At 42.0% G+C, this 14,926-nt stretch overlaps 2 protein-coding genes across 3 annotated transcripts in view; one reads left to right on the top strand and one right to left on the bottom strand.

Annotated features, from left to right (window-relative positions):
* The window catches only part of LOC139357618 (prostate and testis expressed protein 13-like), an 89,120-nt gene that overhangs the window by 23,516 nt on the left and 50,678 nt on the right, over positions 1–14,926 (top strand). For both annotated transcript variants that reach the window (XM_071075791.1, XM_071075790.1), the window contains exon 2: positions 1,354–1,417. In XM_071075791.1, coding sequence (XP_070931892.1) covers positions 1,411–1,417 — 7 coding nt within the window. In that variant the 5' untranslated portion in view covers positions 1,354–1,410. The remainder of the gene's footprint in view (positions 1–1,353; positions 1,418–14,926) is intronic.
* LOC105476251 (prostate and testis expressed 4) lies at positions 2,645–9,355 on the bottom strand. Its single transcript, XM_011731991.2, has 3 exons — positions 9,298–9,355; positions 4,729–4,845; positions 2,645–4,404 (listed from the first exon to the last, which is right to left on the bottom strand). Exons 1-3 carry the CDS (start codon positions 9,353–9,355, stop codon positions 4,283–4,285), a joined length of 297 nt encoding a protein of 98 aa, XP_011730293.1. The 3' UTR covers positions 2,645–4,282.

The following is a 14,926-nucleotide window of genomic DNA, read 5'->3' as shown; positions in this document are numbered from 1 at the left end:
AAAACAAGGATGCCCTCTCTCACCACTCGTATTCAACATAGTATTGGAAGTTCTGGCCAGGGCAATCAGGCAAGAGAAGTAAAGAGTATTCAAATAGGAAGAGAGGAAGTCAAATTGCCTTTGTTTGCAGATGACATGATTCCATATCTAGAAAACTCCATTGTTTCAACCTAAAAGCTTCTTAAGCTGAAAGCAATTTCCACAGTCTTAGTATACAAAATCAATGTTCTATTATGTTAGCTGGCAGTCTCCTGCAGTTGTTTGCTGCTGCCACTGCCAGAGCCGCAGGCTGGTTTCAAATTTCCTGCAATTCAGAGAAGAGCAGTAATGGGCAGGAATGGAACTGAGAGCCAACAGACAAAGAAATGGCACAATGAGGGAACTTTCCCTACCAGATTTAAAGACATTTTACAAAACTATAGAAAAAAAAATAGCACAGTATTCATTCAAAAACAAATTGTCTTAGTGTGTTTGGGCTGCTATCACAAAAATACCATATACTCGGTAATTTATAAACAATACAAATTTATTGCTTATAATTCTAGGGGCTGGGAAACCTGAGATTAAGATACAAACAAATTACATGTTTGGTGAGGGCTCACCCTCTGCTTTCCAGATGATGCCTTCTTGCTGTGTCCTCACATGGTGGCAGGGGCAAACAAGCTCCCTCTGGCCTCTTTCATAAGGACAGCAATCCTATTCATTAGGTCCCCATCCTTATGACATAATCACCTCTGAAGGGCCCTACCTCTTAATGCTATTGCACTGGTTATTAGGTTTCTGCATATGAATTTTGGTGGGACACAAACGTTCAGACCATAGCATGAATAGAGAACGGAATAGAATGGAAAGTTTTTTTTTTTCTTGAGACGGAGTCTTGCTCTGTTGCCCAGGCTGGAGTGCAGTGGCGTGATCTTGGCTCACTGCAAGCTCCGCTTCCCGGGTTCACGCCATTCCCCTGCCTCAGCCTCCTGAGTAGATGGAACTACAGGCGCCTGCCACCACACCCGGCTAAGTTTTTGTATTTTTAGCAGAGGCAGGGTTTCACCGTGTTAGCCAGGATGGTCTCGATCTCCTGACCTCATGATCCGCCTGCCTCGGCCTCCCAAAGTGCTGGTATTACAGGCGTGAGCCAATGTGCCCAGCCTAGAATGGAAAATTTTATATACATGCACACACATGGCCACACACAAACATATTTGTATGTATATGATACTGTGATATAATAAATACAGAATTGATACTGGAACAACACAGGGTTGAACTCTGAGAGTCTCCTTAGATGTGGATTCTTCTGCCTCTGCTACCCCTGAGATGGCAAGACCAACCCCTCCTCTTCCACTTCCTCCTCAGCCTATTCAATGTAAAGACAATGAGGATGAAGACGTCTATGAAGATGATTTCCACTTAATGAATAGTAAGTGTACTTCCTGGTTCTTATGATTTTCTTAATATTTTCTTTTCTGTAGATTTCTCTAGAATATTGTAAGAATATAGTATATAGTACTTACAGTGTACAAAATAAGTATTAATTGGTTGTTTGTAAAGTTTTTGAGTAGTCAAAAGTTATATGTGGATTTTAGACTGTGCAGGGGTTAACCCTTCTAACCCACATATCGTTCAAGGGTAAACTAAATTTTGGTGTTTTTGTCCACGTCCTGGCACAGAACTCCTAAAACGCTTGTAATTTTCTAAGTGATAAGAGCAATAGGAGCAACTTGTATTGTAATATTTGGTTTTTTGTCCTTGGTTCATGAAGCATTTGCATGTCTTACAACAAATCCTTCAACCATGCCTGAGTTTATATTAGTGGGGTGATTTTTGCAAAGCCTTTAAATAACCACAGAATAAGGGCTGGTTGCCAAGGGAATCAACCATGTGATTAGAGGGTTAGAACTTTCAGCCCTGCCTCTCGACCTCTGGGGAAGGGAGGACTGGAGGCTGAATTAATCACCAGTGGCCAATCATTTATTAATAATCAATCATGTCTATCCAATGAATCCGCCATTAAAAATTACTAATTAAAAGGGTTTTTGGAGCTACTGCGTGGTGAACAAGAACACATCTGTGTGCTGGAAGGGTGGTGCGTTCCAAACTCCACAAGGACAGAAACTCCTGTGCTCAGGACCCTTGCAGACCTTGCCCTATGTACCCCTTCATCTGGCTGTGCATCTGTGTCCTTTAATATATCCTTTGCAATAAATCCGTAATCGTAAGCAAATTATCTCCTCAGTTTTGTGAGCTGTTCTAGCAAATTATTGAACTTGAGGAGGGGAATGTGGGAATTTCCAATTTGGACCTAAGTTGTGCATAATCTGAGGACCCACAATTTGTGATTGGCATCTGCAGTTGGGGGGCAGTCTTGTGGGACTAAGCCCTTTGTCTGTGGGATCTGAACTAACTCTAGACAATTAGTGTCAGAATTGAGTTAAATTTTAGAGCAGTCAGTGTGCACTGGGGAATTGGATAATTTGTTGGTGTGGAAAACCCCACATATTTCGTGTCAGAAGTGTTGTGTGTGAGACAGTATAGTAGGAAAAACAGTGATTTTTTTCCTTTATAATTAATGATAAAAATTGTATAACAAGTGAATGGAGAAAGGATAGACTTTGTAGTCAATGGTGTTAAAAAATCTGACTCATTCTATGGAGAAAAATAATACTGGATCTTTACTTAAGGCAATATTACAAAGGTGGCTTCACATAGGTTAAAGATCTGAATATAAAAACAATAACAAATCAAAACAATGTCCCCAGAGACCCTCACTGAGGATACTTCAGAGAGGTAGGAGAACTACAAATGTACAGTCATAGGAGCTAAAAGAGGAGAGTTTTAAGAAGGGGACTGAAATGGTTTGGCTGTGTCCCCACCCACATTTCATCTTGAATTCCCACGTGTTGTGGGAGGGACTGGTGGGAGGTAACTGAATCATGGGGGCAGGTTTTTCCTGTGCTGTTCTCGTGATAGGAAGTCTCACGAGATCTGATGGTTATTATAAGGGAGAGTTTTCCTGCACAATCTCTCTTCTCTTGTCTGTCACCATGTGAGAAGTGCCTTTCACCTTCTGCCATGATTGTGAGGCTTCTCCAGCCACGTGGAATTGTAAGTCCAATAAACCCCTTTCTTTCGTAAATTGCCCAGTCTTGGGTATATCCTTACCAGCAGTGTGAAAACAGACTAATACAGGGGCATTACCTGTTAAAAGAATTTTAGTGAGTACACGAGCTAATGAGGAACTGACAAATTGAGCTATTAGGACATCATGTTTGACTGCTTCAGAACATAGCGAGGCACCGTTTACCACAGATATACCTAAAGGATTATCTGCAGCATGTCGTGAAGTTTAAAATCCATAAATTGGTCTCCACATTCATTCATAGCACTTGCTCTGTAATCCTGTCTTCCTGCAGGTCAGCGCGGGCCCTGAGTGGTGGATGCTGTTGTCACCTAGACTGACCCCTGGGTACTCAGGCTTAACAGTGATTTGAATTCCTAGAAGTTTATTTGGATTGTATTAGTTTCCCATTGCTGCTATAATAAATTATTGCAAACTTAGTGTTTTAAAACAATACACACTTGGTGGCTGAAAACAACACCCCCTTAAAGTTCTGGAGGCCAGACATCCAAAATGAGTCTTATAGGGCTTAAATCAAGGTGTCGGCAGGGCTGGTTTCTGAAGGCTCTGAGGGGAGAACCTATTTCCTTGACGTTGTCAGCTTCTAATGGCCTCCTAGTTTTTGCTTATGTCCTGCTCCTCCATCTTCAAAGCACATGACTCCAATCTCTGCTTCCATCATCACATCATCTTTTCCTCTTCTGCGTCATATCTCCCTTTACTTGCATCATACAAGGACATTTTGATTGCACTTAGGGCCCCCCAGATAATGCAAGGTAACCTCCCCTTCTCAAGATCCTTAATCACATTTTCAAAGTCCCTTTTGCCATATAAGGTAACATTCACAGGTTCCAGAGATTAGGATGTAGAAATATATGGGGGTCCATTATTTAGCCTACCACAGGGATAGAAATCAGAAACCAGGAGAAGACAAAAGAGTAAGCATAGCTCATGGAGGATTCTGCTTCAATGTTCATGGTTTTAGGGATCTAGTGGTGGAGGTTGGGTGTGGGGAGCCCCTTCATTGCAGCGAGGACACAGCCCCTGGGGCGCTCTCTGGGATCTTAGGCCAATGTGGAATTTGGTGTGGGAAATAACAGAGTTCATGCTGGTTGGTCTTGATTCTGGATCTTGATCAGATGATCCTCTGCAAGTTCCTAAGCTCCATTAGAAGATGTTACAGAAGTTTCTGTCACAGCACAGTGTCACTCTCAACAGGCCTCTTTTGGAGTACTTCTCTTCCTTGCACTTATACTTACACATATGTGTTGAGTACATATGTTTGTTTCCTAAAAATGAAGAAGCCTGTTATAAATGCTGGAGGAGATTGCCTTAATAGTGATGTACTAAAACTCACCACCAAGAGGAATAGCACTTAACACTGGGTCTCCTTCCTTGACTACTGGGTTCATGTTCCCAATCGCCACTGTGACTGGCTCTGGATACCAAACCCTACACAGTGCGAAGTTGAAAATTATCGCTTCTTGCCCCCTCTTTTATTCCTTGCCTTACCTCCTAGCAGGACTAAATGATATTGAGTTCTTTATTCCAGGCACTAGCAAGAGTGATGGTTCTTTGCAGGCATTTTTAGAGTCTTCATGAGCCCCACTTACCCCTGAAATAGGCTGTTGTTGAACATAACTCATTTTCTTTTGCAATGCAAGTGCCTCGGCCTGCCATACACTTCCATCCTTCTGTGTATATGCAGGTATTACACTTCAGACCCATAACTGCAGGGTGGAGAGAATAGAATATTCAGGCTGGATCATGGGACAATGGGAAAGTGAGTTTTCAGCATCAGTGAGAGGTTGCATATTGACTATACTGTCCACTCACTCCATTAGCTGGTATTTGTGGAATTGCTGATTAATTTAGCTTTGTAAGTTAAGCTAGGAGGTGGATAAAAAAGATAAGACACAGTCTCTGTGACCTGAATAGGGTCCATTTATATTTGAAGGCAAGATAAACATGTGAAATAATAAAAGAACAGCAAGGATAATATATAGTCAACCAGATAAATCCTGTGGTGCAGATTAAGAGTATAGCAACAGGTAGATTACTGTGGGCTGGAAAAATAGGGGAATACTTTAGCTAAAGACTTGAGCGGGCTCTTGAGATATAGGTTAAACTTGGGTAGGTGGGGGCAGGGGATGGGCAGAGAAGGTGTTCCAGATAGGTAGTCATAATGAGGGAGAACACAGAGATAGGAATGAAAATGGCATGTTTAGAGTGGACTGACTGAGATTACACCCTCTGATAGCTCCATCTGGCTTGGTCTGGCCTTTCTCTTTTTTTCAGGGAATAACCGCAACCAGGCAGAGAGAGAGCTGATCTGGGAGTCCCTGTGACCAGGAAGTAAGAGGAGAGGAGATGCAGGGTAGGGAGATGACATTGGAACCTATGGGTAATTTAGATTTAAGAACTAAGTGATAGTGATGATGGGGAAAGAAAGAGTATTTCAATCTTCATCTCAGACGTTCCAAGGTTATAGAATCAGAACTTATATGGAGCCCAGGAGAACTTGAGTGCTATTGATTTATGTCCAATTTTGGGAATGGTCTTGTGGCATCTCTTCATTCTGAATTCCATTCTCACTATTCCATCAAGACTGTCTTTTTGCTAACAACCTCTTAATGATAAATCCAATTGCCTCTGCGTAACCCTAAAGTTTATTCATTTTCCCTTCACTCAACAATGTTGAATTAAAGTGGTAAGTGTGAACATCCTTCTCTTTTCCTCTTATTTAGAGGGAAAGGATGATGTTAGTTGCTGATTTTTGAGCACTTTCCACATTTTGGACATTTTTTAGGTGCTGGTAATGCAAAGATAAACAAGTGTTTACATACATGCTGGAGACACAGGCATTAAACAATCCCTCCAAATAAGTACAATTGTATTGTAATATCAAGAAATAGTTAAACATGCAATGAGAGCATTTAAGAGGGAAGAACTAACTGTTCTTAGAGAGCCAAGAAAGGTTTCTGTGGGGAGTGGGCTGTAAGGTGAGGCCTGATGATAAGTAAGAGTCAGCCATGTAAGCGGGTGGTGTGGTGTGGGCAGAGTGAAGAACATTTCAGGCAGAGGGAATAGCAATGAAAAGAAGCTTGTCTGCTGAGGAACAAAATGCTAAGGTAACTGGGGCACAGAATGGAGTGGGTTGTGCTATGAGACACGGCTGGGCAGGTGAGCAGAGATTCAACTTCCTGAGCCCTCCTAGGCCAAAGACATGAGTATGGTTTTTGATCCATGAGCAATGGGAATTTATTGAAAATTTTAAGCAAGGAAGTAATCTGATCCTATTTACATTTATCTAGCAGGTCAATATGGGACTTAAAAGGGGCAAACAGAAAACAATTTTATTCTTCTGCCCACCACCCATTTGAGTATTCTTTCTAAAGCTAGTTCTCCTAGTCCTGCAGGTAATTTCAGGCAAGGCTGCTAACTTGTCTATGTACTTTTAGAAAAAAAAAAAGTCTTGCCATCACGTTTGGGCATAAGAATAATTTGGGTTCAGTAATTTATGCATCGAGTCCCATGCAATAATAATAAAATGGCTCTATTTCATTAAAAGCCCACGTTTCTCACCAGCAACCCACTCTCCCTGCATGCATGCCCATGCACACCCACCCACACGCACACACGTATGCACAGACACATAGCTCAGGCTTGCTTAGGTGTTTGTAATGGGCAGGAGAGGGTGGCTTTGACTTTTTCTCTATTTCTCTTCTTGGTTTTCTCCTACTCACCTCTGGCTTATGAGTGATAGCTTCTGACCCATTTCAGGTGGTGAGAGGGAGGGGGACAGGTAAAGGACAGGAAAGATTTCATCGGACTGGCTCTGGTGCCATCGTCTTTTGTCCATGGTAGTTACTTAAAACCCAGTCTCTTGGACTTTGTGTTTAATAAAAGCTGACTCATTTTCTTGAGCCAGGAGAACTCATTTTCTTGAGTTCCTTGAGTCAGGGAAACATTTGTGGGTTCTTCAGGATTTCCCCAACAAAAATATTCAAGTCCACTGCTGTATGGTGTATTTCTTGCAGCTGGTGGTTATATTTTCTCTCAGCTGTAAGAAGCTAGTGGCCCACACCTTGCTAGAATACCTTGTTCCTCCAGACAGTCCTCTTGGATAGAACTTTAAACAGAAGACTCTGAGTTGCTTGATATGGCATGGCCCAGATCAGATCCAGGGGAATGTGTGCATATCCTCCCTGCTTGTATGTAATGCAGCTCAGCTGTCTCTCAGTTCCACCATTTCAGGGCTGTAGCCTCAGGCTCCCTCTCACCTTTAGGTTCCTCAAGCCCACTGTACCTTCCAAACACCAGAGGACACTATCAATTTCTCCCTGAAGCAACTTTCATGAGGCTTCTCTCTCTCACTGGAGTTGGAGCAGGCTGCGCAGTACACTGATAATGCCCTTCGAATAATTGTCTCTTTGATCTTTAATCTCTGAGTATTTCCAACTTCAACATTTTAAAAATACATTATTTAGAAATAGATAATACGTTGATATGACTAAATAGTAAGTAATAGAAAAAGAATGTTATGTAAAGTTGATCTCCCACTCTTGCCAGCTAGTTATCCAGTTTTCATCTGCCAAATAAAGGAAACTAGTTTTATTCATTTCTTTTATATCTTTTAGATTGATTTTCAGTCTATTCAAGCAAATATAAATATGCACGTGTATCTTTTTAACCCCTTTTCATAATTGGCAGTATACTATACATACTCTGCACTTCGATTTTTTGAATAATGTGTACTGAATGTGCAGTGTTCCATTGTAGTGTCCCATGCTTTAATTAATCAGTCTCTTAAGAGAATTTAAGTTATTTGCACTTTTTGATATTATTTGCTGCAATAAATAATGCTGAAAATATTTCATTTGTGTTGGAGTATATCTGTAACGTAATTTCATACCAGCAGAATTGCTGGATTAAAAAGTAAACACTTTCGTAATTTTGATAGGTATTGCCGAATTGCCTGCCAGAGGAGATGAACTATATATTCGCTTGCTATCAATGCTTGGAAAATTCTTGTCTCACCACAACTTTAATACTCAAGTATTTTACCAAACTCCTGGATGTTGCCAATCTGATAGGTCTAAAATGGTATTTCAGTGTTCTTTTAATTTGCATTTTTCTTAGTATGAGTGAGATTGAGCACTTTTTATATGTTTAATAACCATTTAAATTTTCTTTTGTGTGAACTATCTACATACTTTGCCCGTGTTTCTATTAGGTTGTTGGCCTTTTCCTTTTTGATTTTTTTAAAGGAGGCATTACATATCAGGGATATGAGCCATTTGTTTGTGATGTGAGTTACATTTTTTATTTTTGCCATGAGGAATATTTTGATTTTCATGTGTCAAATTTGTCAGTTTCTCTTTTAAGAGCTCTGGATTTTGAGTCATAGTTAGAAAGGCCTTTCTCATTTCTAAGCTTGTAACTAAACAGATTATGTCACATTTTCTTATAATTCTTTTATGGTTTATTCTTTCTTACTAAGTGTCAAAAGGTAGCAAAATAGAAATATAAGGTAGAAATATAATCATATTTGAATCACATTTGATAGGTAGAAAGCGTAGGAATCATTCACTAATTTTTAGTGAGTGTTAAGGGAGAGGGAGATTTCAAGAGTGACTTCCAAGTGTAAGAGGTGTTTATTGATGAAAGACTAAAGCTCCGAATAGAAATCTGGCTAGGATATAAAACTGGGCATTTTCAGCATGTAGATTATAACTGAAGCCGTGGAAGTGGATAAGTTGATATAGATGAGGGTCTGACTGGATAGCATAAAGCCTTGAGGTATCCCAGTGTTTAACGATCGGTTAGAATAAAGAATCCTACGAAATATTCTGAGAAGTAGCCAGAGGAAAGGAAAACTAGGAGAGTATAGGAGAGAATAAAGGAGAAAAGTGTATTAAGAAAGTAAGGGACCAAAATGAGATAAGTGTGGATGAAAAGTCAATTAATATGAAGTCAGAAATTTGCTGTCCTGTTTCCCTGCAATCAGTACATTTTCTTCTGGATTAGTATGTTGTATATGATCTCTCTGACATCCTGAAACTCAGGTTGTACTGAGTCTTCAGGTCTGAGCTGGAGCATGTGAGTGAGACTTGGAGAGTAGAGGTTTAGAGAACAGCACCCCTAAGTTGCCTCCCTCCACCCCCATTGTTCAAACTTACCCTCTTTGAGGTAGAGAAAAGATAAGCTCACGAGGAGCAGTGTGTTCATTTTCCTCATTGGATGCTTGTTTGGGCGACAGAAGGTGTGCTGAGTGAGGTATTGGAAAAGACAGCCACTAGCTTGCTTTATAAAGCTTAGATGTTTGATCACAGCCAGTAAATAGAAAGGAGGGAGGAGTCCCTGATAAAGGCATGAGGCAGAACTGTCCTTTCCCCACTCCTTTCTCTTAGGGAGCCATAAGTCTGTACTAATGTGGAAAGTTCAGGCTGGTGAGCGGTGTCAGGGAATGCTTCTGGCTAAAGTTGAATTAGATTTCCACCCCGACTCTTCATCCTCCCACTGCCTTCCGTGCCCCATATCTGTCTTTTCCTCACTTTTTTTTTAAGAGACAGGGTCTCACTCTGTTACCCAAGCTGGAGTGCAGGGGCTCATTGCAGCCTCAAACTTTTGGGGTTAAGCAATCCTCCTGCTTCAACCTCCAGTGTAGCTGGGACTACAGTCTCTACTCACTCTTTTTTCTCTGTGTGTCTGCATGTGTGTGTGAGTGTGGTTGATATGGTTTGAATGTTTGTCCCCTCCAAATCTCATGCTGAAATGTAATCCATAATGTTGGAGGTGGGGCACAATGGGAGCTGTTTGGGTCATGGGGGCAGATCCCTCATGAATTGCTTGGTGCCATCCTCATTGTAATGAGTGAGTTCTTGCTCTTGTAGTTCAAGTGAGAGCTGGTTGTTTAAAAAAGTGTGGAACCTCCCCTGCCCTTCTCTCTCTTGTTCCTTTCTCTCTCTTGCTCCCATTCTTGCCATGTAATACACCAACTCCTTTTTTGCCTTTCACCATGATTGCAAACTCCCTGAGGCCCTCACCAGGAGCAGATGCCAGCACCATGCCTCCTGTTCAGCCTGCAGAACTGTGAGCCAATGAAATCTCTCTTCTTTAGTAATTAGTCTATTTCTTTATAGCAATGCAAAAATTCACTAACAGAAAATCGATACAAGTGGGGTGTTGCTATAAAGATACCTGAAAATGTTGAAGAAGCTTGGGAACTGGGTAATGGTCAGAGGTTGGAAGAGTTTGGAGGGCTTAGAAGACAGGAAAATGGGGGAATGTTGGAATTTCTTAGAGACTTGTTATGTGGTTGTGACCAAAATACTGATAGACATATGGATAGTAAAGGTCAGGCTGAGGAGTCTCAGATAAAAATGAGGAAGCTATTTGGAACTGGAGCAAAGGTCACCTTTGCTATGCCTTAGCAAAGAACTTGGCTGCATTGTGTCCAAGCCCTGGGAATTTGTGGAAGATTGAACTTAAGAATGGTGACCTAGGTTATCTGGTAGAAGAAATTTCTAAGCAGTAAAGTGTTCAGGATGTGATATGGCTGCTTCTAACAGCCCATAATTACGTATGGGAGGAAAGAAATAACTTAAAGTTGGAACTTACATTTAAAAGATAAGTAGAGGCTGGGCGCAGTGGCTCAAGCCTGTAATCCCTGCACTTTGGAGGCCAAGGAGGGCGGATCACAAGGTCAAGAGATTGAGACCATTCTGGTCAATATGGTGAAACCCCGTCTCTACTAAAAATACAAAAATTAGCTGGGTGTGGTGGTGCATGCCTGTAGTCCCAGCTCCTCGGGAGGCTGAAGCAGGAGAATCGCTTGAACCCAGGAGGCGGAGGTTGCAGTGAGCTGAGATCACACCACTGCACTCCAGCCTGGTGACAGAGCGAAACTCAGTCAAAAAAAAAAAAAAAAGTAGAGCATAAAAATTTGGAAAATTCACATGTGGCAAAGAAGGAATGAATGTTTTCAGGAGAGGAACTGAAGTGGCCTATGGAGGAACTACTCACTAGATATATTTGCATGACTAAAAGGGAGCCAAGAGCTATTATCCAATAATACATTATTACATAATAATACCTTTTATTGGATAATAGCTCTTGGCTAATAAAATCTAAGACAATGGGAAAAAGGCCATGAAGGCATTTTAGAAATCTTCAAGGCAGCTCCTCCTATCACAAGCTCAGAGGCCTAGGAGGAAAGAATGTTTTCAGGGGCCAGGCCCAGGGCCCTTCTGCCCTGTGCAGCCTTGGGACACTGCTCTCACACCCTGGCCACTCCAGCTCCAGCTTCAGCTCAAAGGGGCTCAGGTACAGCTTGGACCATTGCTCTGAAGGGTGCAAGCCATAAGCTTTGGCAGCTTCCACATGGTGCTAAGCCTGCAGGTGTGCAAAATGCAAGATTGAAGGAGGCTTGGCAGCTTCCACCTCAATTTCAGAGGATGTATGGAAAAGCCTGGGTACTCAGGAAGAAGCCTGCTTCAAGGGTACAGCCCCCACAGAGAGGCTCTACTAGGACAGTGCCAAGAGAAAATGTGGTATTGAAGCCCCCACAAGAGTCTCGACTGGGGAGCAGCCTAGTGGAGCTGTGGAAAGGGGCCACCACCCTCCAGATCCCGTAATGGTAGAGCCACTGGCAGCTTGCATCTTGAGCCTGGAAAAGCCACAGCTACTCAACTCCAATCTGTGAGAATAGCCACAGAGGCTGCACCCTGCACAACCATAGAGGCAGAGCTTCCCAAAGCCTTGGAAACCCACCTCTCACACCAGCATGCCCAGGATGTGGGACATGGATCCAAGGGAGATTATTCTGGAACTTTAAGATTTAATGACTGCCTTGCTGGATTTCAGACTTGGATGGGCCTCTTGTCCTTTTCTTTTGGCTGATTTTTCCCTTTCAGAATGGGAATGTTTACTCAATGCCTCTACTACCATTGTATCTTGGAAGTAAATAGCTTGTGTTTGATTTTATAAACTCATAGGTTGAATGAAATTGCTTAGAGAATCAGATGAGACTTTGGACTTTAGATTTTTGAGTGATGCTGGAACAAATTAACACTTTGGGAAACTGTTGGGAATAGATGATTGTATTTTACAATGTGAGAAGGACATGATATTTGAGGGACCAGGGACAGAATGATATGGTTTGGATGTTTGTCCCTTACAAATCTCATGTTGAAGTGTGATTCCTGATGTCAGAGGTGAGGCCTGATAGGAGGCGTTGGGTCATGGGAGAGGATCCCTCATGAATGGCTTGATGTTGACCTTGTGGTAATAAGTGAATTCTTACTCTATGAGTTCATGTGAGGCCCGGTTGTTTAAGAGAGCCTGGAACCTCCCCTCCCTTTCTCCAGCTCCCTCTCTTGCCCTGTGATGTGCTGGCTCCCCCTTTGCCTTCTTCCATGATGATAAGTTTTCTGAGGATTCTCCAGAAGTGGATGCTGGCACTGTGTTTCATTACAGCCTGCAGAACCATGAGCCAAAATAAAAGCTCTTTTCTTTATAAATTAACTAGCCTCAGGTATTTATTTATGGCAATGCAAAATGGCCTAATACAGCAATACTATCAGATTTCTGGTTCCCTAGAAATTTCTTATGCATACTAAGTGAAAGAGTGTCTATTCATCATTAGGACAATGACTTATAAAATGGGATGACATATGAATCTCAGAATTCAAAGATTTCTAGAGAGTTTTATGTAATATGTAGGTATACTGATACAGCTTACTCCAATACTGAAAAATTTTTCCCCGGTTTAAGGCTTGGGCAAGGGTTGTTTTTTCTTTTTCTTTTTCTTTGAGACAGAGTTTCGCTCTTTTCGCCCAGGCTGGAGTGAAGTGGTGTGATCTTGACTCACTGCAACTTCCAACCACTGGGTTCAAGCAATTTTCCTGCCTCAGCCTCCTCAGTAGCTGGGATTATAGGTGCCTGCCACCACACCCAGCTAATTTTTGTATTGTTAGTACAGACGGGGTTTCATCATGTTGGCCAGGCCTGTCTCGAACACCTGACCTCAGGTGATCCACCCGCTTCGGCCTCCCAAAGTGCTAGGATTACAGGCATGAGCCACCATGCCCAGCCAAGGGTTGTTTTTTCTCCTAGGCTTCTAACGTCCAGCATTGTCATCTTCACTCCTTGGAAACCTTGAATATTTCCTATGCCTGGGTGCTGGGAATATCTAGATAGGCTCTTGGAGGTTCCCAGCAAATCTCTTGGAGATTAGAAGTTTAGGGATGCAGGAAGAGATGCAAGAAGGGCTTCTCCAGAGATGTTTTGGGTGAGGTCCTTCTTGGGATCTCCACGCATTTTCTGGATATTTTCTTAACGTTAGCTCTTTTTTTTTTTTTTTTTTTTTTGAGACGGAGTCTCGCTCTGTCGCCCAGGCTGGAGTGCAGTGGCCGGATCTCAGCTCACTGCAAGCTCTGCCTCCCGGGTTCACGCCATTCTCCTGCCTCAGGCTCCCGAGTAGCTGGGACTACAGGCGCCCGCCACCTCGCCCGGCTAGTTTTTTTTTGTATTTTTTAGTAGAGACGGGGTTTCACCATGTTAGCCAGGATGGTCTTGATCTCCTGACCTCGTGATCCACCTGTCTCGGCCTCCCAAAGTGCTGGGATTACAGGCTTGAGCCACCGCGCCCAGCCAACGTTAGCGCTTTTAGTATTAGAGCTAGAACTATGTCTCAACTATTCTCAGATATGTCTCAAATAATGTCCTTGCTGTTTACTCTTTAGGGAAACAGTCCATTTCTAACCTCATCCCATATCCTTCAATTTTATTTAGAAAAAACCTTCTGGAATAAGATTTCTTTATTTTTGCCCCTTAAACATCTCAGTCTTCTTGGTAAAATGTAATCCTTTCGACTGCTGTCTCCAAGGTCACTCCTACCCGCTCCTCATTCCAGTTGTGGCCATTATCTCATTGTTCTTCTTGCCCAGGTGCCCTTGTCTGTGTGTGGCACCAGCTGGATGAAGCCTTTGACATCTACCCTAGCTAACAGATCTGGATTTCATTTCAAAATAACCATCATTAAGATCTTCCCTGTTTCCACCTCAGCCATGTCCTTCTTCTTGGGTGTTTGGTACTTGGCACTTTCTAGGATCTTAATATGAATTACCTACCTTTCCTCCTTTCATATCCTTTGTTTTACAGAAACCCCATGAGATATGTACAATTGTCTCATTTTTGCAGATGAGATAATAAGCTCAGAATGGTTCAGTAACTTACTCAAGGCCACACAGCTAGCAGGTAGCAGAGGGTTTGAACCCATGACAGTGTATAGCAAACTTATATTTGAGATAAAAGGAGATATCCTTTCTAGAAGTCATCACTGAGGCAGATGAGTGTGCTTTTTGCTATATTTCCCAACCTTTGGAGTCCTTTGTTATTGATTTCCTGTAACTGCACCATAGTAAATGAGAAATTCAATTCTGTAATATTTGGCTTAAGTGCTATGTATTAGTTTGCTATTGCTACTATAAATAAATCAGACATTTAGTGGTTTAAAACAACACAAATTTATTCTCCTGAAGTATTGGAGGCCAGAAGTCTGATGGGGCTAAAAGCAAAGTATCAACAGAGTTGGTTCTTTCTGTAGGCTCTGAATGGAGAATCTGTTTCCTTGACTTTTTCAGCTTCTAGTGGCCTCCTCTGTTCCTTGGCTTATTGCCTGTTCCTCCATCTTCAAAGCATATCATGCCAATCTCCGCTTTCATCATCACATTGCCTATTTTTCTTCCATAATCAAATTCTCTACTTCCTTCTTATAAGGACATTTGTGATTGCATTTAGGGCCAC

This window comes from Macaca nemestrina, chromosome 12, assembly GCF_043159975.1.
Source record: "Macaca nemestrina isolate mMacNem1 chromosome 12, mMacNem.hap1, whole genome shotgun sequence".
In the NCBI taxonomy this organism is placed as follows: Eukaryota; Metazoa; Chordata; class Mammalia; order Primates; family Cercopithecidae; genus Macaca; species Macaca nemestrina.
This window is presented reverse-complemented; position numbering and strand designations above follow the sequence as displayed.